At 39.3% G+C, this 27,856-nt stretch overlaps 3 protein-coding genes across 4 annotated transcripts; 2 read left to right on the top strand and 1 right to left on the bottom strand.

Annotated features, from left to right (window-relative positions):
- Positions 1 to 274: 274 nt before the first annotated feature.
- LOC143866513 (protein ORANGE-LIKE, chloroplastic-like) lies at positions 275 to 21,029 on the top strand. Its single transcript, XM_077375988.1, has 8 exons — positions 275 to 567; positions 3,212 to 3,335; positions 3,481 to 3,597; positions 3,809 to 3,895; positions 6,182 to 6,258; positions 6,435 to 6,562; positions 7,175 to 7,311; positions 20,712 to 21,029. The coding sequence occupies exons 1-8, from the start codon at positions 371 to 373 to the stop codon at positions 20,787 to 20,789; spliced, it is 945 nt and encodes a 314-aa protein (XP_077232103.1). The 5' UTR covers positions 275 to 370; the 3' UTR covers positions 20,790 to 21,029.
- Positions 12,157 to 13,180, bottom strand: LOC143866511 (uncharacterized). Its single transcript, XM_077375986.1, has 2 exons — positions 13,108 to 13,180; positions 12,157 to 13,023 (listed from the first exon to the last, which is right to left on the bottom strand). Exon 2 carries the CDS (start codon positions 12,796 to 12,798, stop codon positions 12,490 to 12,492), a length of 309 nt encoding a protein of 102 aa, XP_077232101.1. The 5' UTR covers positions 12,799 to 13,023; positions 13,108 to 13,180; the 3' UTR covers positions 12,157 to 12,489.
- Positions 21,030 to 22,324: 1,295 nt separating the features above from the next.
- LOC143866504 (uncharacterized) lies at positions 22,325 to 27,335 on the top strand. 2 transcript variants are annotated; one of them, XM_077375979.1, is made up of 6 exons: positions 22,325 to 22,747; positions 23,276 to 23,514; positions 24,559 to 24,671; positions 25,908 to 26,048; positions 26,286 to 26,555; positions 26,773 to 27,018. In XM_077375979.1, exons 1-5 carry the CDS (start codon positions 22,486 to 22,488, stop codon positions 26,536 to 26,538), a joined length of 1,008 nt encoding a protein of 335 aa, XP_077232094.1. In that variant the 5' UTR covers positions 22,325 to 22,485; the 3' UTR covers positions 26,539 to 26,555; positions 26,773 to 27,018. The 2 variants fall into 2 exon arrangements, with proteins under 2 accessions (XP_077232094.1, XP_077232093.1); XM_077375978.1 differs by lacking the exon at positions 26,773 to 27,018 and adding an exon at positions 27,049 to 27,335 and having other exon boundaries at positions 22,326 to 22,747.
- Positions 27,336 to 27,856: the final 521 nt, after the last annotated feature.

Here is a 27,856-nt window from a genome sequence, read left to right as displayed (position 1 = left end):
GGGAGAATAAATCATTGCCCGAAAAAAACGGGAAATGTTATCAGGACAACCATATTTTGATATTTGCACAAACTCATATGTCTTTTCTTCTTATACGGATCAGGCTCCGAAGAAAATTAAATTACCATTTTACCCCTTTTTACACGTCTGATACGTCTTATATCGTCCCGGATTTTTGGATTAAATGATTGCTATATTTGGCTAATATGTGGGGCCCATGTACGATACGTTACTTTAAAACCATGGTCCCACTAGATAGGCCGTACAGATGCATTTGTCTCTTCCACAGGCCAAAGATTCCTCTTCTGATTCTGATTCCCAAATCCATTGCTAAAAAAACGCCTCCAAGCAGAAGAAGAGGAAGAAAGAGATGAATTGCATCACTCTTTTATCGCCTCTTCTTCCATTAATCGCTCCTTCCAAAACCCTATTTCTCTCAAACGATGGAAATTTGGAATCCAGACGATCTTTTCTCTTCCAAAGAAATCCTCGTTCACTTCGAATCTGCGTTTCCGGACAGAATTCTTCCCCGTCTCAGAATCCCTCCGGAGGCGAGAATTCCTCCAGGTTTCGTTTTTCAATTTCTAGGGTTTTTTTTTTTTTTTTTTTTGGCTTTGTTTAGGGTTTTGTGCTGATATTATTGTGATTTTTTTGTTGTTTTACTGATAAATGTAATCTCTTCCTTAAGAGAATTAGGCTCTATGTTCTTGTTTAGTTGTTTAGGGTTTCTTGCTGATATTAATGTGAATTTTTTGTTGTTTTACTGCGAAATGTAATTTCTTCCTTAAGAGAATTGAGCTCTATGTTCTTGTTTAGATGTTTAGGGTTTAGTGCTGATATTAATGTGAATTTTTGGTTGTTTTACTGCTAACTGTAATTTCTTCCTTAAGAGAATTAAGCTCAATCTTCTTGTTTAGTTGTTTAGGGTTTGGTGCTGATATTAATGTCAATTTTTGGTTTTTTTACTGCAAAATGTAATTTCTTCCCTAAGGCTCTGTTCACTTCTTTTCCCTGGTGCTGTTTTCCCTGGAAAACAGCCTTTTTTTTCCCTGACAAGACAGAATTTCTGTGTTCACTTCTTTTCCGGGGAAACTATTATCAGATGTGGAATTTCTTATTTAAAAGCTAAAAATAACGTGGAAATTGACTTTTTCCCTGTTACTTGAGATTTGCTTTCCGATTAAATATATCGGAAAGAGGCTTTCCATGGAAAACTAAGCCTTTTCCTCTTCATTCCTTTCCCTTCTGCCATGTCATCTGGAAAGGAAAGAAAATGAAATCCTTTCCTTTCCTTTCCGGGGACAAGAAGTGAACAAAGCCTAATAGAATTAGGCTCTATGTTCTTGTTTAGTTGTTTTGGGTTTCTTGCTGATATTAATGTGAATTTTTGGTTTTTTTACTGCAAAATGTAATTTCTTACTTAAGAGAATTAGGCTCTATGTTCTTGTTTAGTTGTTTAGGGTTTCTTGCTGATATTAATGTGAATTTTTTGTTGTTTTACTGCTAAATGTAATTTCTTCCTGATAGCGTCGGAATCCGGGTCTGCGATTGCGCGGTGGGTAGAGAGCCTCCGCGGGGGTCTGCAATCACAAACAGAGGGGTTAGGGAGGTCCGGGGTGGGTCCCGGACGACCACTTCGACACCCAAGTCAGATTCTGGACCAACAATATAAAGGACAGCAAGAAAAGGCTGAGGTGCAATCAGGTTTACCAAGGCCAAAATGCAGGTTCTTCTTTCGGTGCACGGGTGGAAGGGGCGGAGGCGACGAGTGGGAAGTGGAAGAAGAGGAGGAAAGGAATCCGGGCGTCCAGCACCTTTGTCCTTTCTCCCCAAGATTAATCTCCCTACTTCCTTTGTTGTCGCCTCGCTTTTCGGGGAGTTGCCCCTTCCTTTGGGTGGCCTTGAGAGGGATGAGATTTTCTTCTCCTCCCCCGCCCTTCTCCTCCCTTTTCCCTCCCGTCGTTCCCCTCTTTTATTCTTGCTTGGGAATCCTTTAAAGGGCGCCATGCGGACCCTTTCATCATTTCAGACAGAGACCACATTCGTCGGATTGGGCTGCCTCCCTCTAGCGTGACGGCGCGCGTGGCTTTGCCGTGTAATCTCACCCATAATCGTGATGATGAGGTTTGGGCAGCGGGAGGGTGACACGTGGCGGGATTACGCGGTCTTGTCGCTCATTAATGCCCTACTTAATTATGATTAGATTTCATCGGTGCATGGATGACACGTGGTGAGATTCGAGGATCGCGCCGCATTTATGTCCCATCACTTCCATATAAAGAGAATTAGGCTCTATGTTCTTGTTTTTGTTTTTCCCTCTTTCTATGTTTTTTTGGATGTTGAATGTAAATTTCTGGTTATGTTCTTTCAATTTGACTTTCTTCGGAGGATTTGAGTTTTTCCTGTTTTAAATGTTAGTTGATTCTCTGTTTTTTCTAACGATTTTTAAGTTACGAACTTCTGGATGAAAATCTGGTCACTTTTCTGCTTCATCAAATTTCTATTTTATTTAGTGAGGTTCTGTTTATTTTGAGTGTGTACTCTTTTTGGAAGTCGATGATTGATTTTAGTTAGCATGGGGAGATTTATGATTTTGCGTAATCAAATCAATTTGATTTAATAGTGAATTTCTGTTAGAATTGTAGTTAGAAGTAGGGTTTCTTTTCTGATTACTGTTCTTATTACAAAATATACATTAGTTTAGAAGTTGAAGGTTGATGTTTAGAGCGTTTTTGGAAGTTGATGTATTGAGGAATATTCAAATACGTGAATGCTTGAAGTGATACTATAAGGGTTGAAAATTGAAATTTTACATTTTGAAAGTTGAAGTGATTGTGAAACTATTATAATTGGGAATATTCAGTAGAGAGAACTTTTGAAATTTTGATTTTAGAGTTTAACAGTAGTGATTTTGGACTCTGTTGTATTTAGAAGTATACACCTAATAGTACTTTTGAACATTAAATTTTATGCTTGGAAAATTGAAGGGATTTCTAAGTGTTCCAAGAACCAACTTTAGGCTTTGACAGCAAATAGAAGTTTCCATCTTCTGCAGCTTTGTGCACGTACAATTATTATTTAGATCTTTTTAGCTAAAAGATTGTCACTGATATTATGTGGGTTTTGGTTTGCGAGATTGTATCTGAAATTATTACTGTAATTGAAATTATTTCAGTTAGCATTTTGCTTATGTGATTCCTCTTTTTGGCAGCTTTTGCATTATAGAAGGACCAGAGTCACCAGACACTGTTCAGAACTTCGTACAGATGCAGCTGCAAGAGGTTCAAGATAACATACGAAGTCGTAGGAACAAAATATTTCTCCTCATGGAAGAGGTGAGGTTTCTAGAAGGATAGTGCTCCGTTCTTAGTTTAAGTTCATCTATAACTCTATAAGTGTATGTTTATGCATGATGGGTGTTTAGTTTCATCTAACTCCGTCTAATCTAATCTATATGTATTTTTGAATAAATCCATCTAGGTCAGGAGATTGAGGATACAAGAACGCATTAGGAGTGCTGACCATATCTACGAGAACAGCGAGGCGGAGAATGAGATGCTAGACATTCCATCATCTATACCCTTTCTACCAAATATGGTGATTTTATTAATGTTTCCATATGTTCCATATTAGATTTATTTGGTATCTTTCTCCTTGTCAAATAAACCGGTAGGGGTCTCCGCCAAACCCCAGGTTACCCATAAAAAAAGAAGGAGATTTATTTGCTATCTTTTGCAGGGAATTGGATGACTGACATATTTAACTGATGACCTTTCATAATAACCTTGTTCATTTTTGTTTGAAGTAGACAATGAAAACATTGAAGCAGCTCTACTTGACAAGCTTTTCATTTATATCTGGGATAATTGTCTTTGGGGGTCTACTTGCACCATCTGTAAGTTGAAGTTTTTGCATATAATGTTCTTATAATGCTTTTAATGCCTTTTTCTGAAATATTTCATGCCAGTTGTGAACCCTAATAAAGTTGTTGGAATTTCTCTAAGCATTCTCACCTAATATTTAGCATTTTCTTGTTTTTTTTTTATCAGTTTACCTGTATTCATAGTTATCAAACTCGTACGAGGTCACGAGTCGAGTCGTACGAGTCGAGTCGAATCATGAAGTTTTTGAGTCGACTCGTGTAGTTGACTCGCCAGTGCCCAAGACTCGTACGAGTCATGTTTTGACTCGGACGAGTCACACTGACTCGACTCGAAAACAAAGCACTCGTACGAGTTTTATTTAAGACGTATTTTTTGTTCTGTTTTGAATTATAAAATAGAGGGGGCTGTACCAATTAACTAAAGGGGGTGAATATATATATATATATATATATATATATATATATATATATATATATATATATATATATATAAATTCCCGTAATCAAAAGCCTAAAAAATTCTGGCTTTTTTATTACGGGAAGAATATGGACGGCATGAGTTTCTCGATCTCCCTGTGCGTCTGTATGACTGTGAGAAGAACAAGAAGATTGGAAGAAGAAGAAGAAGATTAGAAGAAAAAGTAGACTTTACCTAGCAAAACCCAAATTGAGGCTGGCGCTTGGTACTCTCTTTCTCTCGATCTCGCTTCCCTTCTCCCATATATCCCTCTTCCAGACTCTCTCTGTCTATATCAGATAAAACATAGATTTCATGGTTTTAGATAAAATCTAGGTTTTAGTGTATATTTTTATAAAAGGGATTTGCTAGGGACAATTCAAAGAAGGCATTTCGTGGGCTGTAGTTGCATGAGAGAGCATCTACACAAACTCACTTTTCAATAGATTTTGTCTTATTCATGAGGTGTCTGCTCTCGTGTACAGATTTTGTCTTATTCATGGTGGTCCCCAGCAGGGCTGCTGTTGCATGAGAGAGCATCCACATGTACTCACACTTTTCAACATATGTTTTCTTATGCATGAGGTGTCTGCTCTCATGTACTGATTTTGTCTTATTCATGGTATTCCTAGCAGGGCTGCTGTTGCATGAGAGAGCACCTCCATGTGCTCACTTTTCAACAGATGTTTTTTTATTCATGAGGTGTCTGCTCTCATGTACAGATATTGTATTATTCATGGTGGCCCCTAGCAGGGCTGCTGTTGCATGAGAGAGCATCCACACGTACTCAGTTTTTAATTGATCTTGTCTTTATTCATGAGGTGTTACTTTTATGTGCTTTATGCCCTCATCTTTTCATATATGATAAAATTATAATTTTTCAACTAAATTTCTCATCTTGTCAAAAACTCTTACGAGTCACACGTCAGAAAATTAACAAAACGAGTCACGAGTCGACAACTATGCCTGTATTGATGTTTATCATTCAAAAAAAAAAAACCTGCATTGACTTTTATATATAGTTATATACACCAGTATGCAAAGAAGTTGGAGCAGAAAGTGTTGGTTCTCAAAAAATTAGGAAGTGAGAACATCTATGCATTCATCTGTTATGCAATATTGGAGAATTCATTATATGCATCATATTTAATAGAGTATAAAGACTAGCTTATGTTAAATATCAACTTATGTAGCGATTGCATTTAGAAGAACTATATGGTGTTATGGCGTTCCTTCTTGTTTTGTCCGGAATGTTCAGAACAGACCAGAACGCAGGGCGGAAAGTTCCTTTTTCAATTCTGTTCTATTTTCCATTATGAAACCGAACTTTCCGGACAAAACAGATCGGAATTGATAACTAAGATACTAATCGTTCATTTGTCTGTCCCACCATAGATTGTCCATGCCACAAAATCTTCTCCATTGGAAGATTCTAAATTCTTATATCGTATGGTGTAAAATGGCCGGTTCAAAAAAATTAGAAAACAACTTTACACAAATCGAAGGGTTAGTGTTATCAATGCAATTCTAACTCTTCAAGGAGATTTGTACTATTTTCTTTTCTTCACGTTGTTGGTTCTGTTTTCTTTTTCTATGTTCCTTTATTCCTCCTCGGTCTTTTTATTAACTTTTTTTAATGATTTCATTATCATTCAAAAAAAAGGTATTGCCCAATGCAGGAGATCTCGTATGTGGTAACACAGTATATAGGTTTACTTCTGATTCTGGTTTTAATATCACACGATTCTAGTATAGGCTGTCATGAATCATGGTGAATTGGTTAAGGAGGTGGTTACGTTCTTTCTAGTGACACAAATAAGACTAATTTGTTTTTGTTGCAGCTGGAGCTGAAACTTGGATTGGGAGGTACCTCATATGAAGATTTTATACGCAACTTGCACTTGCCAATGCAACTAAGGTATGAGCTGAAATTCAGCTGCGTTCTGTTGCGATAATTTAGTTTTGGTTCAAGAATTTGTTTCTTTTCTTTTGTTTATTATGAATCTTTCATGGATTGTCCCATATAATATTGCAGAGAGATCTTGTGTTTCATGTTCAGTACGCTGAAAGTCAATTTTTTGAACTATGAATCAGTCAGGTCGATCCCATCGTGGCATCCTTTTCGGGTGGGGCAGTGGGAGTCATTTCAGCATTAATGTTGGTTGAGGTCAACAATGTTGAGCAACAAGAAAAGAAAAGATGCAAGTACTGCCTTGGAACCGGTATACATGAATTCATAATGGACTCCTACCTTCTTATCAACTGAACTGCAAATAACCCATTTGTTTTTGTGTTTTGTGGCTTTTATATTTTTTAGTTTAGTTTGTTGCTTTTTTTTTTATGGTAGTTTAGTTTGTTGCTTCCTTTCGTTTTCAAGACCTCCTCAGTCTCGGTGCTTCTCTTGCTCTTTTTTGGTTTAATGATATTTGCCCACCATTTGGAAAAAATAAAATTGATGGTAGTTGATAGGATGATAGCCATATTAGTTTGACCTTCTTGAACCTAGTCATTATAAGTACCGTAATTTATGATAAATTTCAATAATTGTTACTGTTCAAATGTGTTTACGATTATCAAGAAGGGCACCTGGGATCTTAATATACATTATTCAACCTTCTAGTTTCCTATATCTGATGGAAATTGAATGGATTATTTTTCAGTTTATGATTATGTTCTAAGTCTTGTGTAAATTTATTATGATATTGTTCTGTCTTGTGAAAAATTGTCATCCATGTATGGATATTATCTTCCATGTATGGTATTGGGTCATTTATTCAACTGAAATTATTCTTTATGTTTAAGAATATACTGACACATGCTATTGTGGGTTACAGGATATTTGGCATGTGCTCGATGTTCCGCAAGTGGTGTTTCTTTAAGCATTGAGCCAATTTCAATTTCCGGTGGCCCTGATCGTCCGTTGCGGGCACCTACAACTCAAAGGTGTTCAAACTGCTCAGGGGCTGGAAAGGTACCGAATTTCACCAATAACAGCTTAATCATGGGACTTTCATTTTTTTAATGGCAAAGCAAATTTATTGATAAGAAGACCGAGATGGTCTGAAAAATACAAGAGAAGATACAAGAGAAGAGAAAGGATACAAAGACAATAATAGGTAGAAACCCATGATCCAGATAAGAGGAAATCGTAAACTTCCAAACCCTCTTTGGAAACTCCTTCCCTTGCGAGCTTGTCGGCTTCCTTATTTCCTGATCTTTTTACGTGCTGATAAGAGATCCCATGACCGCTACCATTCAGAGAGAGAGAGAGAGAGAGAGACCGCTAACTATATCTTGAATCTCGTCGTGGAACGGATCGGATCTCAATGGAACATTAGATGAACCGGCAAGCCATCAGAACACATTCAGGGAATCCCCTTCCACCATCACCTTATCAAAAGATTCTCGCTCCAAGAGCTTGATCCCTTGAAGGACAACTCTCACTTCAGCTTCATTGGCGTCTGCTACCTCTATGGGGCCCGAAAAAGCCTTCCTAACCGATCCCAAGTCATCTTTATTAAATGCTGCCAATACCTAAGGGGCCAGGATTCCCCAAACTCCACCCATCAAAATTGAGTTCTAAGAAACCGGAATCCCAATTTTGCACCCTTTTTAAATCCCGGATTGAACTATAGCAAATCTCCCTCCCCCCATGCCAAAGGTTGTAAGCGGACACAAATTTGAAGCTAGGTAAAATCTTCACCCATGACATCGTAAGGGCAGCCATCTTAGTGAAAAGAAATTCACAACTCTTTTAGTGCCCTTTGAAAACATGGGCATTTCTTTCTTTCCATAACCAAGGTTGCCAGGTCGGGATTCGAATTCGGGATTCGATTCGGGAATCGAAAGCGGGATTCGAAGGTTCCGGGGATGGCTGGGAGCGGGATTCGATTTTTCGCCGGGGATTCGCCGGGGATTCGCCGGAGAATCGCCGGAGATTCGCCGGGGATTCGTCAGGGAGTCGCCGGAGATCGCCGGGGATTCGCCGGAGAGTCGTCGGAGAGCGATAGAAAATTAATAAAAGATAAAATTTAAGGAAAAATACCTGAAAATCAAAATCTAAGCATTCAACTATACACCATTAAACATAAACATGATTCTCCAAATACTGAAATTATAACAGTTTTTCTTCATTAAGGAGCCAGGAGGCCAGGAGTTCAGGTCCTCAGGAACCAGGACTCCACCATTAAACAAAAAATTCAGTTTCCAAAAAGCAAAATATCAAAATTATTACATAATTTCTCCAGTACTTTCAAATAAAAAGAAATAAAGTTAGGCTTTTCTCTTTCCCTTCAAATAAGCATGATCAGCTCGTCCTCTTCTTTCTGTAAATGAAAAGTTTAAATAAATGAATTAATATTTATAAGACTAATATCTTCACTGGGAAATTGCAAGTGTTAAAGATTTTGTACCTTCCCTTGTACGTTCTCCACGCCCCAGGAAACTAGTAATACGACCTTGAGTGTTGGATGGTCATCCAATTTCAAGTTCCGAGCTACTGCCCACTCTTGGAGTCCCAGATCCTGCAGCTTCGTCATTGTCATCTAAGTCACGAATAGTGAGTGAAGGACTTGAAAGTAATGACTGAGATGACGCACGAAATGTAGAAGGTCTAAGGAAATCATCATCGAGATCTTGCCATCGCATATCCTCCATTCTGATAGAGGAGTCATCCATAAGTGGGAGCTCTGGGTTGATGTCCCATTTTCTATATTGTCCTTCTTTGTATGCAGCCGCATTAAATCTAAATAATAGATTCGAAATTAAATAAATAATCTGACATAAATAATAAAAAACAATTATTGCATGCAAAAACGAAACAAACTTTAAACCTGGATAGGAGTCGAAGATTTGAGTGGATGTACACAAGAGTATCAGCACGATGTGAATTTAAGCGATTACGCTTTACATTGTGAATGAAGCTATACGTGCTCCATACTCTCTCTGCAGAAGATGTGCTAATAGGCTGTGAGAGAATTTTGATGGCCACTGACTGTAACTCTGGTACATGACTTCCATGAAAGTTCCACCATTTGGTGACACACACATTGGGATCTTTCGCATCGTCCCTGGCAAATTTACTGGAAAACCTTCCAACCCTTCCTATGAAATCATATAACTGGCGTCTAATCATACCACTCATCTCATCATCAGGGGAGAGATCCATAATGGCTTCATATACAGCATCCATGATTTCAGGGTCTTTATCTGAAAATAAAATTGAATAATCGATCAGTCGATAACATAAATGAAGATAAATACAATTACATTATGAAAATTCACAATATGAGAAACAATTACATACCTGGGGTTACTCGTTTACCACCGCCTGGTGCTGGAATATTGAGATATGCAGGGTCATAATATTTTGGAGTGAGTACATGAGCCAAGGCATGAATTCGAACATTCATCTTCCCCCATCGTCCCACCACAATACCATGAATATGATTGTACATGTCAGGCACATCTTTCAAGTTATCTTTTATTTGTCCTAACATATTGTCCATGCCTTCGTACACTTCTGATATCAGACAGCCTTCCTGGTCAGTGAACTTAATCATTTTATAGACGGGCTTCGTAATTAATAATGCCAACTTTATGTTCGTCCAAAATTCATCAGAGACTACACAAGTAGTTGTCATCTCGCCCCTCTCTATCATCACTTTGTCGGTGCAAGCATTCAACCAATCTTTCCAAGCATCTGTTAATACTGTCATCTGCAACGCCTCCCTTACATCAAGAAGTCTCTTAAGTGTAGTATAATGAGTTGCAAATCTCGTCTTCGCAACTTTCAGCAACTCAAACTTCGAATTGCTTCTAAATATAGCAAGAGCCTGCGAATGATTGGTAATATATTTGACGACATCCTTGCAGGAACGGTAAGTCTCTCCAATCCAACCTAGGTGTTTATGCTTGGTCAAGTCTTTGAATATCAGATTTAATGTGTGAACCACACAAGGAGACCAAAATATGTGGGGATAAACTTTATTAACCTCTGTCCCAGCAAGCTTGCAATTGGCTGCATTATCTGTCAGCACTTGCACAACATTAAAAGGCCCTACTTCTTCAATGGCATTCAACAAAAACTTTGCAATGTTTTTCCCTGATTTCTCCACGGCAGAGAAGTCGTGCGCATAGAGAAACATTGAACCGAACATATTCGATGCCAGTACATTGATCAGGGCTTTGTTCTTCACGTTTGTCCATCCATCAGAGACAATAGAAAGCCCATGTTCAGGCCATTTTTCTCTCACAACACCTAGATCTTTTGTTACATTATCTTTCTCATGGTCCAATAAAGTTGTTCTTGCTTTCTCATAAGAAGGCAACTTGTATCCAGGCACACAATTGGCGGCAGTTATCATCTCTTGAAAATATGGAGATCGGAGGACGTTAAAGGGAATCCCATTGGCGGCCAAAAATCTCAGCACTTTATGATCAACATCGTCTCTATCCTTTGCTCTAAAAGACTTGCCAAGTGGTGATTCACCAACCTTACTTGAAGAAGTCGCACCGGAGCTGGAAGACTTGCCAAGCGTGTCTAACCGTGATTTCTTCAGTGGTAGTCTCCCAGGTAAATTCTCTGCTCTTTGGACTTGGCTTCTGATGTGCTCTTGTAATTGTTTGTCTTTTGCAACCGCACTGCAATATGCTATTCCTTGACCTTGACCTCTTGGTGCTTTCACAAGGTGTGCGTGCACCCTTGTATAAGTCCCAGTGTAAACCTTCTTACAGTGCTTACATTTCCACTTTTTGGTTCCCCCATGTCCTTCGCTAGCTTTCTTTCCTTTGACTACGTGTGACCATAAAATTGTCGCTGACCTTGCGTTCGGAGTCAACACTATGTCCTCGTCATAATCTTCTTCCACATATTCTTCCTCATAGTTGTATTCCAGGTCCCCTTCAAAAACTATGTCATCATCACCTACACCTTGGCCTTGAAATTGTTGGTCGACAGTCTCATCCATCTTTCCTCAATTTCCTCTGACAAAATCAAATTGTAAAATATTAGAATAGTCTGATAGATATTTTCTACTGTGAATGTCTTACTCTTACATGCATGCATGCAAGGGTATGCAGCGGTAGGCTCAGGGTTGGGTTTCCGTGGGAATTCCCGAGGAGGGTGTTCACTATTTTGCAGGGGTAGGGTCAGGGTTGGGTTTCCCGTGGCGCAGTGTCGAATCCATTGGATTTATATCCAACAGACCGTCTTACGTGGGAATTCCCGAGGAGGGTGTTCACTATTTTGCAGGGGTAGGGTCAGGGTTGGGTTTCCCGTGGCGCAGTGTCGAATCCATTGGATTTATATCCAACAGACCGTCTTACGTGGGAATTCCCGAGGAGGGTGTTCACTATTTTGCAGGGGTAGGGTCAGGGTTGGGTTTCCCGTGGCGCAGTGTCGAATCCATTGGATTTATATCCAACATACCGTCTTACGTGGGAATTCCCGAGGAGGGTGTTCACTATTTTGCAGGGGTAGGGTCAGGGTTGGGTTTCCCGTGGCGCAGTGTCGAATCCATTGGATTTATATCCAACAGACCGTCTTACGTGGGAATTCCCGAGGAGGGTGTTCACTATTTTGCAGGGGTAGGGTCAGGGTTGGGTTTCCCGTGGCGCAGTGTCGAATCCATTGGATTTATATCCAACAGACCGTCTTACGTGGGAATTCCCGAGGAGGGTGTTCACTATTTTGCAGGGGTAGGGTCAGGGTTGGGTTTCCCGTGGCGCAGTGTCGAATCCATTGGATTTATATCCAACAGACCGTCTTACGTGGGAATTCCCGAGGAGGGTGTTCACTATTTTGCAAGGGTAGGGTCAGGGTTGGGTTTCCCGTGGCGCAGTGTCGAATCCATTGGATTTATATCCAACAGACCGTCTTACGTGGGAATTCCCGAGGAGGGTGTTCACTATTTTGCAGGGGTAGGGTCAGGGTTGGGTTTCCCGTGGCGCAGTGTCGAATCCATTGAATTTGTATCCAACTACCATTACATAAGCCGTATTTGAGAATACAAAATAGTAATCAACTAATTAACTATTACATAGATCTGATATCCATTCAACAAAATACATCATCAAAATACAAATAAATCACCCCCTTGCCTCACCAGTCATAGAAGCAGCACTTGACTGTGCCTCACCAGTCAATCACTCAATCAACTAATTCAAAAGCACCGCTCATAGAAGCAGCACTTGACTCAGGAGCATCACTTGCCTCACCGGTCCCATACCATTCCCAAAAATAGTTGTTCACCTCTCCAGGGGTGGGGTTGTTCTGAACGACAACGATGGTTCGCCGATTCCAGTCTCTATCAATCGCATTCACTGTCATCTTCTTCAAGGATTGAGGGCGAATGGAGTCTGGTACCGAAACATTCATCATCGCTATGTGATGTTGGGCTCCAAAGTACTGTCGGAGGATCCGAAGAGGCAAGTAAAAGGAACTGTTCTGGAAACCCATTATCCGAACGCACTTCTGGCCAGAAGTCTCGAGGACTGCAGAGGAAATGGGAGCCCATGGGAGAGTCCACTCAATGTCCTTACTTTCGCGACCCTTAAGCCATATAGCCCAACTGTCGTGATCATCGAATGAAACAAACACCTCCCGAGTATTAAAACTCCTCGTCCAGGCTCGTCTTGGCAAAGGTGGTGGAGCCAAAATTCGTAATCTCTCCACTAGCCAAACCTAAATAAAAAAAAGTTAGAAACAATAATTATCCATAACCAAGTACATCATTCAAGCATTTTTAATAAACCATCCAATACTTACATAAAGAATGACGGAACTTCCCAAGAAGTCAGATCCAGTAGATCGGCGAGCACTATCTAGGCTATCAAAAAGTTCCGCTAAAACAGTAGGAGCTAGATTTGCACCTTGGCGAACTTGATCAACCAAGTCTACAAAATATAATGGAATCAAGTCTGATGACTCTGATCGGCCCGGAAAGAGAAACATTAGATAAGCACACAATGCTAATGCATTTTCACGGCAACGACGATACTCCATATCCAGTTCTCTACTTGGTGAAAAGACTTGTACTAGCTTATGCACGAAGATACTACTTGCCTGACGGTAGTGACGTAGGGACTTCTGTGGCACGCCAATCAGACGGCTCAATGCCTTATCATAGCCTTCCTTAAAGGAAGGCTTGAATATGGGACCATCTGGAGAAATGCAGAGCATCATGCAAATATCTTCATGAGTCGGACAAAGCTCTTGCATTCCAAAATGAAACACATGCGAATCTGGATCCCAACAACTAATTGCGGCACGAAGTAAACCCCAATCGACACAGATAGTGGCAATATTGCGTAAGGTGCATAAGCCCACCGTGCCAAGATTAACTCCTTCCACTTGATGCAACCCATTGATCCATGCCAGTAAACCATTGTTGGATACTTCAGCCATTCCGCTCGCCATCACTCATAAAGGCCCCACGTAGGCTCGTTATGTAGTCTCGTACTATTATCGAATGGCAAATGATAAACAATATCTTATTAGCTCAAACAGGTGCATAATATTCGAGCTTGATGAAGTGGATAGTAAACGCATAACATAAGAGAAATCCAATCACATACAAACCATATTGAGGTAAAGAACCACACAGCTCTAGCACATATTCACACACACACACATATAAACTCACACACTCACACACACATATATACTAACATACACTCACACACTCACACACACATACACACACCATGTTACTCACACACTCACACGCATATACACACGCCATGTCACTAACACACTCACACGCAGATGCATACACCATGTCACTACTCATGGAATGAATGTCCCCTTAACCACACTCCGACAATTTGCATCAACTTCTTCACTATCTTTATATCAACAGACTACAACAATTATAACCCTTCAAAATGACACTATGGAAGCAGATAAAGCTTGTGAAATTATCAAACAAAATTGTGCTGATACTATTCTAGAGGGCCAAGAAACAATGAATTGGTATTAGGATTAGGGTTAAAGCTAACCCCTTCAGAACATTTCCTCCTACTGTCTGATTCTTACATTAGAGGCTACATAAACAACATGAACTGTGATAAAAGAATCAGAAAAGGGACCTAAATCTCAAGTCACATAACAATAGCTACATTTAAATCAATGTGTCAGCACAAATTTTCCTTATTGGCGTTCCAATTCAAATACACTTTCCTCTTCAACACTCCCAAAGTATGACACAAGAACAGCCATAAAGAAAACCAAGTTATATTAGCCTTTTCTCTAATCACAAGCACCCTTTACACATTAGCCATAAAAATCAGGAGGTAAAATTAACAACATATGAAGAATAAATCCCTTGTAAATACCCCATAATATAACAGTATTTCTTAAGCTAAGATAACACACGTATCAGTAATTCATGATCCACTTTGCACAAAAAATTGGGATGCAACCTCAGGTTGAAGATGAAATGTTCAAACTAACTTTAAATTATCCTCACAAATGATAGGTGCTGATTTAATGAATTAATGTGCAAGTAGAGTGTACAGATGGGATAAAATGGATTTGCTTGAATCTGTGAACATAAAGTATTGCAGATAGTTAAACCATTCAGAAAAAAAAAACCCAGTTTAACTCGGATCCATAGACTTAGGAACTTAGGATCAAATTATGGAAATGATTTTTGGGGCAAAAAAAATATTTTTAGGCCACCCATCTAATGGACGGTTTCGATTATCCTCTGGTGCGGGCCATGCCGTGATTATCAAAAATACAAAAAATAAAAAATCATGGATTATCAAAATTCAAAAGAATCAAAACTCCAAAGTTCCAAACCGTGATGATAATCCACGGTTTGGATTATCCTGTGGTGCGGGCCATGCCGTGAGGAGTGCCCTCATCAAAAATCAAAACCATAATCAAAAATTCAAAATCAAAAACATAATTGTGCATTTCACATAAACTGTGTGAGAATGGTTTCTCACAGAAACCATCCACACAGAAACCCTCTCAAACCCTTCCGTTTTTTTTAGTATTTATAAAAAAAATAGAAAAAATAATATACATACCCTTACTCCCTTCTTCTTCTTCTTCTTCTTCTTCTTGCCGGCGGGAATCGCGGCGAGGAGGGGCGGCGGCGAGAGAGGAATGGGGGAGAGGGGCGGCTGTGAGGAGGAGGAGAAGAGGGATTTTAGATTTTTAGGTTTTCTGATTTTTTCGTTTTTTACGGTTTTTTTTTAAGCTTTTATAGGTTTTAAAGTGAAATTACCAAAATAACCCCACTAAAAAAAAAACCCTTACTGTTAAAATAGGCTATATAAGTAATTTCACATCAAAAGTTGGGATTCGCGATTCCCATCACTAAAAGACCGGATTTGATCTTATGGGAATCGCGATTTCCAATTATGTGATTCCCGAATCCAAATGAATAAAAATCGCGGATTTTATTTCCATAAAACGCGTTTTTACTATTCCCGAATCGCGATTCCGGTGTAAACAGAATCGTGATTCCGATAGTATGGATTCGGGATTCCCCAGAATCGGGGAATCGAATCGAATTGCGATTCCGATTCGCGATTCGGGGAATCGCGAATCCCCAACTCCGGGTGCGAATCCGGCTTCCTTGTCCATAACACCCAAATTATAGCTAATAGGGATACATTGCATAAAATCTTCTCCTTCTTCCTCCAAGTGACCAATGACCAACTTTGTAGCAGATCAACGAGTTTGGTAGGGAACACTCGTGACATGCCAGATCTGTCCAACATTTTGTCCCACTCCTCTTTGGCCATTTTGAAATGCAGAAGCGAATGATTGGTAGACTCTCCAGCCTAAATACACTTCGTGCAATGATCGATGATCAGCATTTCTTGCTTGCACAAAAAATCCACACTTTTGGATTCTATTCTGAAGGACAGTCCATCCGAAAACACAAACTCTAGGTGGTGCTTGGATAGTCCACACCTTGGCTACTCTAGAGTGCAGAGGGCAAGACACAAGGTGGAGATAAAATTATTTAGCAAAAAAAATCCCAAGGTGGTCAGTTTAACATAACACCCTTCTAAAGTTCTAATGTCTTTAGCAATCTGGCTAGAGCTGCGAGCTCTCTTTCAAAGAAATTTCTTCTAAATGACGGCATCCAAACCACCTTATTAAAATGCTCCGATTCATACGCTTCCTGTGAAACTGCCATAGCAAATAACTCTGGAAAAATCTCTTTCAAAGGTGATTCAGTGCACCAACAAACAAGCCAAAACCTTGTACGATAGCCGCTATAAACTCTGAATCTAATCCCGGCTTGAAATTTTTTTTTGAACCGCCAGATGTCCCGCCAAACCGTGATCCCTCGTTGTCTGAAATTATCCTCCGACTCCCAATGGCCGAAAGCATATCCATACTTACAAACGATTATCTTGGACCAAAGGTGAGAAACCTCCTCCTAAGCCATTTGTCAAGAAGAGCTCGATTCATTTCTTTTATCCTTTCTGATCCCAAGGTCCCCGGCCTTGATAGGTTTGCAAACTTCTTCCCACTTAACTAGAGAATACCCCTATTTTTAATCATGGGACTTTTAAATGTGTGATTGTACAATGCACTTTATTTTCATTTCATTTGTTAGACGGTATTGTCGGTGTTGCTCTTATGTGGTGTTTTAGAGCAGATCTGGGGCTAAATGAGGCAGTTTCGGGGGATTCATTGTGATTCTCGGTATTTTTTTTTGTTGCGTTGGTACGTGACTGCCTGCTAATGATCTCTCTTAGTATGCAATTTACCAGCATTCCAAGAAGACAGAATTTAATCATATCCTACGTAGGCCTTTGGATGCTTTAGTGAGAAGAAGTGACTCGTGCCGAGTTGATGGAGTAAAAAGAAGTAGTGGCAGACCGAAAACAACTGGGATAGAAACAGTGAGGAAAGACTTGAGGGCTAGGAACATAACACAGAAAATGACCTTGGATAGGAGAGAATGGAAGAAAATGATCCATGTAGACGAACCCAACTAGTATCAGGATTAGACTTAGTCAATTTGAGCCGGGTAGATCCTTTCACCTTCTTCATGAAATTTTTCTAAAGGATTCATTGGCCGACCCCAACTAGTTTGGGACAAAGGCTTAGTTGAAGTTGAGTTGAGTATGCAATATTTATTATGACTTCTGAGGGAAATTTTGAAAAAAACTTATCTTAAGTTGGGAGGATGTCTAGTTTTCCAGGTTCCTTAATGACATTTGTGATACCGGGGAGGTAATTCCCAATCAAATCTATATGATTTGTTGCATGCGAAGCTCTCTTTTTTGTCATCTCATTACCCTGAAAGGAAAATAAACTTTGCTCCCCCTATTAATAATTATGCTAGGCACCCTTGTGGTTTGCAAGAAGGAAAAGGAGTCATCTTTTGTTGCATCTGGCACGAGATGAAAAAGAAAGAGCTTCGTCTATCCTTGGACAGGGGATTCTCTCCGTTGTTGGCATTGCTTTGTTTTTCTCTCCTTTCCTGTCTATGAATTCCGATTCATCATTTGCATATTTTTTTATACGTTTCCATAATTCTATAGGATTTCCACCGAAATTTCCACCCAAAACCGACATGTTTCCATTTCCATCCAGACTGAAACACGTACTGAAACCCACACCTGAAACCTTAATAAAAAGGGACATAATGAAAAAGAGCAAAAAAAAGGGCAGGAAAGACCATAGATGCAGGAAACGCCTAGGGAGGGGGGGGGAAACACGTTTCCGCGGAAACGCGTTTCCGAAACGGGTACGAATCGCTCTTCGAAAAATTGTGAAACGCCTGTGAAACGTATGTGAAACGTTTGTGAAACGTCTGTGAAACGTTTGTGAAACGCGTTTCCAAGAAATGGGAAACGCGTTTCACAAACGTTTCACAGGCGTTTTATTTCCATGGAAACTCGTTTCTTGGAATTTTAAGACTTTAAAAGGATATATTAAACCCCCTTTAGTTTACTGTGGACAGCCCTATCTAGTTTAGAATTATATATATTATATTCAAGATTCTAGTACAAGCATTTTCCTATTAATGTGTGTTACCATCACATTTATGTGTTTCACTAGCGTTTCCTTTAGGTTTCACGTACGTTTCACTAGCTTTTCTCAAACATTTCCCAAGACGTTTCCCAATGCGTTTCACATGCGTTTCTCTATCGTTTCCCGTTTCTCGTTTCCCCTTTAATTTTTTTCACGCGTTTCACGTTTCCGTTTCACGTACCGTTTCCCATTTCCATTTCCCAAACTGGTAACTATGGGAAAGACAATTAGCATAAAAGAGTTTTTTTTTTATTAATAAAAGAATGGTGGTTAATATACGTCGACCACTTGTTCGGAGCCTCGATTGGTGGTTATGAGAGTTGCATTTTCCTTAGATTGACTGCATTGAAATTATGTATTACTTTTCTCCATGCTTTGTAGATTATTATTAGGTTGATTGCATTATATTTCAATGCTCCATGCATTGTAGATTGTTCTTAGGTCGCATAGGTTTAATTTTCATATATTTTGTAACTTGTCCCAAGTAATTAGTTCCTGCTTATATAAGCTTAGGGGGATGATTCATCTAAGGTACCTCTTGATTTGGATGATATTTTATATTTATATGCTTTGAAGCTTGTACTTTGAAGGATTATAGTGGACAGATAACTTATCCTCTATCCAACTTTTGGGTAATGTTAAATGTTGTTTCATCTGTAACAATGTGATTCTCTTTTATCTCCTTCACCTTCTCTTTATCCGAAACAAAGTGGGCTAGTTCGCATGTTTTTTTTTTAATTACCTAGAGGAGTGAAAGTGCAGCTGAATCAATTTGAAAGCACGGTGAATAGAAGCTTTGGGAGAAGGAACACATTCACGTAGTCAAAGATAATGTGACATCAACACTTGCCTCGTTGAAAGCAAGGTTTAAAATTTCGGTTTCGGCACCGGTTTCGGACATTGAAATTTCGAAATTTCAGTCGAAATCTGGTACAAAACCCGAAATTAATATTTTATTCAATATTAAATTTCAGCCGAAATTTCGGCCAAAATAAATGACCGTTTCGGTTTTGAGTGATTTCGGTGTCGGTCTCCACCGAAATCCGAAATTTCGGATTTCGGATTTCGGTCAAAATTTAAAACCATGGTTGAAAGAGGATTTTAAATAAAATCTTCTAAAGAAGAGTTGGCAATATTCCTGTCAGATAAAGAGTATAAAACAGAATTGTGTAAGAAATTGTCTTTGTTGATAATGTAAAGATGTTGTATTAATTCAACCAATGGAGGAGGTGTTTCCATATTTGATTTATCAGTGGAAAGTATTGATGATCTTGAATAGACAATCCCTGGGAAAATTGGAGTATGTTAAAAACTAGATCAAAGGAAGATGATAACATTCAAGGAGTTGCACCTGAGGACGATATCACTTCAACTGAGGAATTGATTCAAATTGAATGGACCTTAAGTTCCTGCAAGTCATCAATCAAAGAGAAATTCCAAAGCAGTATGTATTTTTATATTTTATCATTTCTGAAGTTTTTTGTAGCTCCGTACAGTTGCGCCCTTGGTTCAGAAAACTCCAGGAAATGATTTGGCAAAAAAGAAAAAGAGAAAAAAAACAGGGAGCGGGGAAATGACAACCCACAGGGAGTCCTACATCAGCCGACAAGGATTCCAGCCCGGTGCTTGAAAAAAAAATCCCAGTCAAGGCAATTGAACATGTGGTCAACACGTTTTGATGGGGAAAGGGGGTCTTTTTCGCCTCTTCTCCACAGCAAATGGATCAACTGGACAGAGCCTTAGGGATTGGTTTTAGGGAAATCAGGTTTAGGAAAGTACAGGTTTCTTACTTTTCTGATTTGAGTTTAGGAAGTTGTTTGGGATTAGAGTTCAGGTTGTTTACTTTGCAAGTTAATGTAATTTGGCTTCTATTATTGGGATTTGAGTTTAGCAAGTTGTTTGGGATAAGGACAGGTAGTTAAATTTTGTAGTTTCAGATAATCTGCTGCTGTTTTGATCTTTAGACTAAATGACATCATTCATCTTTTCATGAGTCTATCGTGTCCTGACACAAAAAAGCAAATCGTTGGTCATCCAACATCGATTGAAATTTCATCCTTTGAGTTCCTTCCAAGCTTGGAATTGTTATTCTTGTTCCCAATTGGTGGAAATTCTTCTGCTTGTTATCATTGAGGTCTGTAGCACTCGTCGCATTTGAAATTGCATTGCACATATGGGATATAATCTTGTGTAGATGTTTGTCGATCACATCAATTGTGAAAAGTAGTGTTCTTTTCCATAGCTATTGACATTAATCCTTGGCATGACTGGAGAAGTTGGTTAAGCTGATTTTTTATAGAGATCGATTTCTCCTCAATTGACTTTGTTTTTATCATTTGGAATTTTGCTTTCTCCAGGTTATGTGCCCGACATGCCTGTGCACTGGAATGGTAATGGCGAGCGAACATGATCCACGCATAGATCCATTTGACTGAGAATGGACAGAAATCTTCTTCACTAAGAAGTCTCATTTTCATGCCCCATTGATGCAGCTTCTCCATATTCAACCAGCAACCCACAAGATCATGAAATCATTTCAACAGCGGATTAGAAGTTTGTGACTGAACCTAATGATATGAGAGTAATCAAGGTTTGGAACTTGAACTATGTATTTGGGAGTCTTTCCTAGCCTCTTTTAATGATCAGTTTGATTGACGGCTTTGATTTTTGGTTTTTTTTTCCTTCTGATCGACTGCTTCCTAGATGCATCCTAGTATCATACTTGCTAGCTATATCCTGCACATGGGTCTTGCATTGATTGATATGAACTACGGCTCAGAAATGGCTTGGCCTGAAAGGCCCAAAAAAACAAAAGCAGAAATAGTAGAGATTGTTTAGAAGGAGAGAACCATTGATGAGTTGTAGAAGAGTTCACCTTCCCATTTCAGCATTGCGTCATGGCTAGGGTGAGCCAAACGTGCCCATAAATTATCCTGAATGGGCATGAACCACTAATGCAGTCACAGGAAGGATTTCACACATTCTATCAGTCCAAAATGATTGTTGGAAAAGATCCATATGCTTACAACTTACAAGTTCAAGCATTCCAAGACAAAACCTTTATGGCCTTCTTTGGATGTGCAGTGAATTTGGTCCCATGGATTTGGATTTGAAAATCAAAATCCTAAATTTATTGATCAAGGGCTAGGATCAATTGATCATTGAGGAATTGGCATCAATGATTTGGACTCATGGTGTTCAACAAGTTGATGAATTCAATCAATTCTGTAGGCCATGCCTCTCCAAAATATACACATGCTAGCCCCACTGTATATATGCCTTGAAGGAACAATATTTGTGGGTGAGTTCATGTGATGCGTGAGATTTTCTAGGCCATGGTCCCTTCCCCGTAATGTCCGAAAATTACCTCTTTTTTTTTTTCGTACCATTATCAGCCTGTTATTATTTTATTAAGTAGAAGATATGATCCGACGCTGAAATTGATTAAAACCGAAACGGTCATTTATTTCGGCTGAAATTTCGGTTTTTCCGAAATTTGACTCAAAAAATCTGTTTTTTAAATAATAATTTAATATTTCACCGAAATTTCGGCCAAAATTTAATATTGAATAAAATATTAGTTTCGGGTTTTGTGCCAGATTTCAACCGAAATTTCAAAATTTCAGTTGAAATTTCGAAACCGGTACCGAAACCGAAATTTTAAACCTTGATCCAAGCTGCATTGTGCGGATATTCGCACAAACATAATGAGGCGAACTCACCTTGTCATTTCTGTGTAACTAGATGTTAATTTACACAGATTCCCAAAAAAACTCTCATCCCCCCCCCCCCTAACGTTATTGGTTAGGTTTTAAAGGCAAAGAAAAACGTTACAGGGAGTGAATTTATCCTAAAGCAGTGAACCACTCGCACAGAAACCGTTTACAAGGGGGGATTTTATCCGTTTAGGGGGCGGGGGGAGGGGGAATATGAGCGCCCAAGTTGAATTCGCTTCATTATGAAAACATGGTAGTGTGAATATCAGTCGCCTTTGCAACCAATTAAAACCTTAAAGACAAGTTGAATTCTCTTCACTATCAAAACAAGGTAGTGTGAATATCAGTACCCTTTTTCCTTTCATTTTCAAATCTCGTGTTTTCGGAGAGAGAACAGATTAACAGATAGGCTTTGATGGCAAGAAATCTGAGAGAAGTCGCAATTCGATCTGGGTTTCTCTGCTTTTCTCGCTCTACCTGTAGATCTCCGTTAGGGTTTCATGGAGAGCATTCGAGGTTGTTAGAAACCCTAGCCTATGAAGAAATTCGAGCCTCGGAAGAAAAACCCTACACTTCAACAGCATTCATTCTTCATGGGCTTTTAGGATCTGGACGGAATTGGAAGACTTTCTCTCGAAATCTCGCTTCAGAAATCGCTAACTCAGAGTCTTCTTCTGGTAATCATTGCCCCCTTATTTCTTTCTTCCTTAATTCTTATTTACGAATGTTCCTTGTTGGGAGCTCTTTGGGTTGTTTTTTTTTAGGTTAGGGTTTTGAGGAATTTATGTTTTTGGGGTGATTTATATTGTTTCTGTTGATTCCATTTGCAATTGACGATTTTTTGGTCTATTTACAGTCAAGGGTGATTTGGGTTTTTTTTATAATTGTGGATTTTGGATTTTAGCTTCCATTGAGGATTTTTTTTGGTCAAAATTTGCAATTCAGGATTTTGGGTTTTTTTTCTTTTTGCAGTTCATGATTTGGGTAGCTTATGATTTGGGGAAGAAACTTTCCAAAGTTTTTTTTTTTTTTTTTTTTTTTAAGTTTGTGGTGCTGGGGGGTTTTTGTTTTCTTGATGCAATCGATGGTTTGGTGGTTTTGATTGTCTTATTGGGCCTTTTTTTTTAATGAATTAAGCTATTGGGGATCTATGCTTCTTAGTTCGTTGCTGAAATTAAGGGATGTTTATGGCTACTTGTTTGCAGAGTGGAGGATGGTTCTTGTTGATTTGAGGAATCATGGGAGATCAGCTCAAATTAAAGGGTTGGATCCTCCTCATGATATGGTGCATGCTGCCCGAGATTTGGCTAATTTGATCAAGTCTCAAGGTTGGGCTTGGCCTGATGTTGTTATAGGTCATTCAATGGGTGGAAAAGTTGCCTTAGAATTTGCACAGAGCTGTGCTCACGGATGTTATGGAGAATCTGCTTCCTTGCCAAAACATGTATTTTCTTCACTTGAACTTCATTGGTGTCTTAGATCATCATCTCTGCTTTTTCTATTCTCTTAGCAATGCCACCATGGTTGTTTCCGTCATTTTAATTGATACCAGAGGTATTACTGCTCTCAGAAGTTGTTGGCTTGTTGGTTATACATGTGTTATTCTGAAACATAATGGGGTTTCATCATCTCATTGATTATATAGATTCTTGGATTATGAATGTTGTTGCAGTGGTCCCAGTGGAGCAGGTTATAATATAGGCTATTTTTTACCTGCAACAGACAATAAACCTTTAGTGATTGAAAAGTGTCACAGGCCATTGCAGTCTTCCACATTTAGATAGCTAAAATACTTCTTGATGTTGTAATCTGTCTTCTTGACTGGGAATCATCATGGTTTCGATTTGCTTAAATGTAGTTCAGTTGCCCAAAAAACCATGTTATCTTTCCATAAGCGCCTTATTGTCCTGGCACATTTAAACCTATCTTTATATTTTTCAAATTCACTGTTTTGTTGGACTTTATGCTGTTTAAATTACAAGCATCACCATCCCAAAAAAAAAAATTACAAGCATGAAACCATTTTCTATGATTTTTTAATTCCGAGTGAGCCTTCCTAAGCCAAAATGTAACTTGTTTACTTAGGAGCCGTTTGGATACGTGGATTTTAAAATCTTGGATTTCCTCAAAATTGTAGTGGGAGACGAGAGAAGAAAGAGACCGGCCGTCGTTTTCTGATTTCTCGCCCTTCTTTCCGGCAGCAAGAGAGCAGGAGATCATCCCATGTCTCCAGGTTTCAGAAATCTCGCCATGGGGGAGAGATTTCTAAAACCTGGATTTCTTACTTAAAATCCAAGAAATGCTGTCAGGACAGCATACATCAGCTTGATCTTGAACCCTCTTTTACATTGTTTTCAAACTAAAACCTGGATTCTAAAATCCGCGTATCCAAATGGCCCCTTAGTGACTTTATTACTGAATTTGTTTCATGCTATGATGCTCATCCATATGTATGAGAGGTTTTTTGTCCTTGCTTGTTGCAGAGCAGTTGTGGGTGTTGGATTCCGTCCCCGGAGAAGTGAACCCAGATAACAGCGATGGTGAAGTGGAAAAGGTTTTGCAAACCCTGCAAAGTTTACCTCCCTCACTTCCATCACGGAAGTATATCATCTCTCTTTATCTTTAGCCATGTATGTGTGGGTGGGTGGGTGTGTATGGAGCTACACATGTGTTTGTGATTGGGAGCTGCTTTTCACTGATTTGAATCATGGTTTGTTACAGTGTATATAAACTGGAAACCTTGTGGAAAAGAAATGATATCCATCCTGCCGTTTTTAAATCTTGTGGATCATAACTCATAAGCATTGATTTTTCATTTCCATTCTTTCACTGTCACACACATAATTTGCAAGTGAACATCGCCTAACTTTCACTCTAGGTTGCCCCTTTATTTACTGCAAATTGCATTGCAATCTCTGCCCCTTCTGTAATGCATTCCCTGTTTCTGTTTAGTCGAATAACTTGTTGTCATTGTCAATAAAAAAAATTGCAGGTTGAATCTCTTGGACGTTCGATTTGGAAGACATTCAAAAACCTATAAATAGCATCACATACATTCAAAGGAAACAGAAACCAATGGTGAAGCTAGTTGGCAGATTTAACTGTATTTCAGCCACCTCAAGTCCTTCAGTAGAAATTCACAAGCATTACTCCTTTACTATTCCACATATGTAATAGCATTGGTTCTCAATAGTTGATAGGTAGAGATGCACCATTTTAACTTATTCTCTTTCGAGATGGATTTAACCACTTTAACTGGATCTTCCAACCTTTTCACAATTATAGTTCACTGTACGCCTTGGGGCTTTGAAGCCAGCCGAAAAACATAAACACCTAGCGTGCCTGACTAATAGGGGCTTTGAATTCGTTGCTTCAAAAATAGCAAAAAAAGTTAAATATGTGGAGGTACCCAATTTCTAACACAGTCAACAATAGATGTGGGCATAGTTTTAAAGCTTGCCCATGTCATCATGGACTCCCCCGAGTCGACTCCCTTTTCCCTTGGCCGCGTTCCGCGTTTTGCCTTACATAGTCAATAAAAACTTGTATGACTCTGCTGAGTTATGACCGCGTTAACCAAATACTTAGCCACGTCAACCGCGTTCTTGGCCGCGTCCGCACCAAGTCAACAAGTATTTTTCTTGGCTGCATTTTGACTCGCATCCGCGTTTTTAAGCACTGCATCAGGGTGCATGCTTGCATCCTTCCTCCAGAAAAGTTTGATTTTTTGCTCTTCATTGGAATATGGAGAGAAGTGAATTTTGTGTTTTGTGCTTTGTATGTGATATTCATGTGTTAATACCAATTGATCTTTTGATATATCATGTCTGTCTCTAGGTGGCTTGTGGACCACATGTGTGAGCTCGGCTTTTCCAAGTCACTCTCTGAATGGATTGGCAGCAACCTAAAGAAGACAGGGGAGCATATGTCCTGGGCTTTTGATCTTCAAGGTGCTGTTGACATGTTCAACTCCTACAGGTGATCAATCTCATTTCCTTGGGCTCTGTTTCTTTCGACGTAAGATGGTCTGAATCATGTTTTATGCTGATTTTTAACTGGAAATGGGCTTAAAATATGTTTTACTCCCATTTTATGTCGAAAAAAATGCACCCTTGACAACAAAATATTATGAAGATCTCCTCCCACAAATGCGCAGAATCATTTTTTCCTTATTTTGCCTGTTTCTTCACTGGATTAAGATATTGAAAATGACAGGGAAAAGTGCTATTGGTCTCTGTTAGAGCACCCACCCAAAGGTTTAGAAATCACAGTCGTTCAAGCGGAAAACAGCGACAGGTGGTCTCCTGATGTGCTTCAACGGCTCAAAATTCTTGCGGACAAAGGGGAAGGACCTGGGAAGGGGAAGGTGTTGCTTCATGTTCTTCCTAATTCTGGCCATTGGGTCCACGTGGACAATCCAAAGGGATTGCTCGAGATCATTGCTCCTAAAATCATCTCTATCAACTGACTGTTCCAATTCAAGAGGTATTTTAATAAATCTGTCTCATTTGGCATTTGTTCGATTATGATTGAGTTAACTACAAAGTGTTATGTTAGACTTCTTCCTTGTTGTTTCTGCAAAATTCAGAATTTATATTGTTATCATACACTAAACTTTGGTATCATATTCTGACAAATTCGCGTAATCCATCTGGAGGTTCATGTTTTTGCTTCTTAAATTCTTCTGCATTCCATTCCACAGCTTCGTTTACAAGGTCCTCAACTGTCAGTGACCCCAAGTAGATGTAATTTCGATGTAAGAAATTACCGATTTCTGAACTTTTCCAGTTCTCCGTGCCCGGCCAAGAATGAAAATGGAACCACCTTCTCATCCAAATTTGTAGAAAAACCTTCACTAGACCAAGAACAATATCAGTGTTCTTTCCTACCTTACTACGATGCAAACCCAAATTCAAAACACAGAATCCGCCATTCTTCATCAGAATTTGTTACTTATAAGTTATAATGTCTTTTGTAGGGCGAAGAATGAACGTTGCTATGCGGTGCATCTCCATCATACATGTGCAAAATGCTTGTGCTTGTTGATAGGATTCCAACCGTCGATGGGCCCGAAGTTGCTCTGATTCAGTGATCAAAACAGTTTTGATAAATGGGCTTTTGCTTGTTGATTGTGGGTCATGTTGTAATTTTCCTTGCAGATGTTTATTTTCAAATGACTTATCGCACTGTTAGAATTTTCCGATTGGTGCCTTAATTGGCCGGGCTCCACATGGGCACCTACATCTGATGGTGTTCGTTTATCCAGGCTCAGGCAACTGCTGTTTGGCCCATCTTGATAGGGTGAAAAGGAAAATATTTTTCAGGAAAAACTTTTTCTGTGTTTGGTTTATCACGACTCAATTATCAATGAAACCACTCCAATATGACAAAGCTAAACTATATATCCAAAACCAAACGTGTAAATCATTACACAATAAATTGTATTCATAAGCCATTGGTGATCCAATGGAGCTGATTTTTGGTAGGCCCCCCATCCATGATGGGGCCTTCCAAATGAATGCTTAGGATCACCCCCCAATGGCCCCACGCCCCTGTTTCTGTGCTCGAGCGCAGTAACCCTTCTCTCTCTCTCTCTCTCTCTCTCTCTCTCTCTCTATATATATATATATATATATATATATATATATATATAGAGAGAGAGAGAGAGAGAGAGAACAAGTACAAATTAGGGGTGCAACTTCGGTCAGGCTCAACCTGGTTTTGGCTCTGGTTGGGTTGGCATTTTCTGTTAGGAGAATGGGTTATATGATATACCCAACATTTTC

This window comes from Tasmannia lanceolata, unplaced genomic scaffold (genome assembly GCF_043159265.1).
Source record: "Tasmannia lanceolata isolate RefF3 unplaced genomic scaffold, GAP_Taslan_0.1 ptg000135l, whole genome shotgun sequence".
Classification (NCBI taxonomy): Eukaryota; Viridiplantae; Streptophyta; class Magnoliopsida; order Canellales; family Winteraceae; genus Tasmannia; species Tasmannia lanceolata.
Note: the sequence above shows the minus strand (reverse complement) of the source record. Positions and strands in the feature narration are given on the sequence as shown.

What these genes read in the sequence shown, in the direction of transcription:
- LOC143866504 (XM_077375978.1), top strand. Translation starts at nt 22,486, where the DNA reads ATGGCAAGAAATCTGAGAGAAGTCGCAATTCGATCTGGGTTTCTCTGC. An exon ending in TAACTCAGAGTCTTCTTCTG is followed by an intron (nt 22,748 to 23,275) that starts GTAATCATTGCC and finishes ACTTGTTTGCAG; the next exon opens with AGTGGAGGATGGTTCTTGTT. An exon ending in GACATGTTCAACTCCTACAG is followed by an intron (nt 26,049 to 26,285) that starts GTGATCAATCTC and finishes TGAAAATGACAG; the next exon opens with GGAAAAGTGCTATTGGTCTC.
- LOC143866513 (XM_077375988.1), top strand. Translation starts at nt 371, where the DNA reads ATGAATTGCATCACTCTTTTATCGCCTCTTCTTCCATTAATCGCTCCT. An exon ending in CACTTGCCAATGCAACTAAG is followed by an intron (nt 6,259 to 6,434) that starts GTATGAGCTGAA and finishes ACTATGAATCAG; the next exon opens with TCAGGTCGATCCCATCGTGG. An exon ending in CAAGTACTGCCTTGGAACCG is followed by an intron (nt 6,563 to 7,174) that starts GTATACATGAAT and finishes TGTGGGTTACAG; the next exon opens with GATATTTGGCATGTGCTCGA.
- LOC143866511 (XM_077375986.1), bottom strand. Translation starts at nt 12,798, where the DNA reads ATGGGTTTCCAGAACAGTTCCTTTTACTTGCCTCTTCGGATCCTCCGA.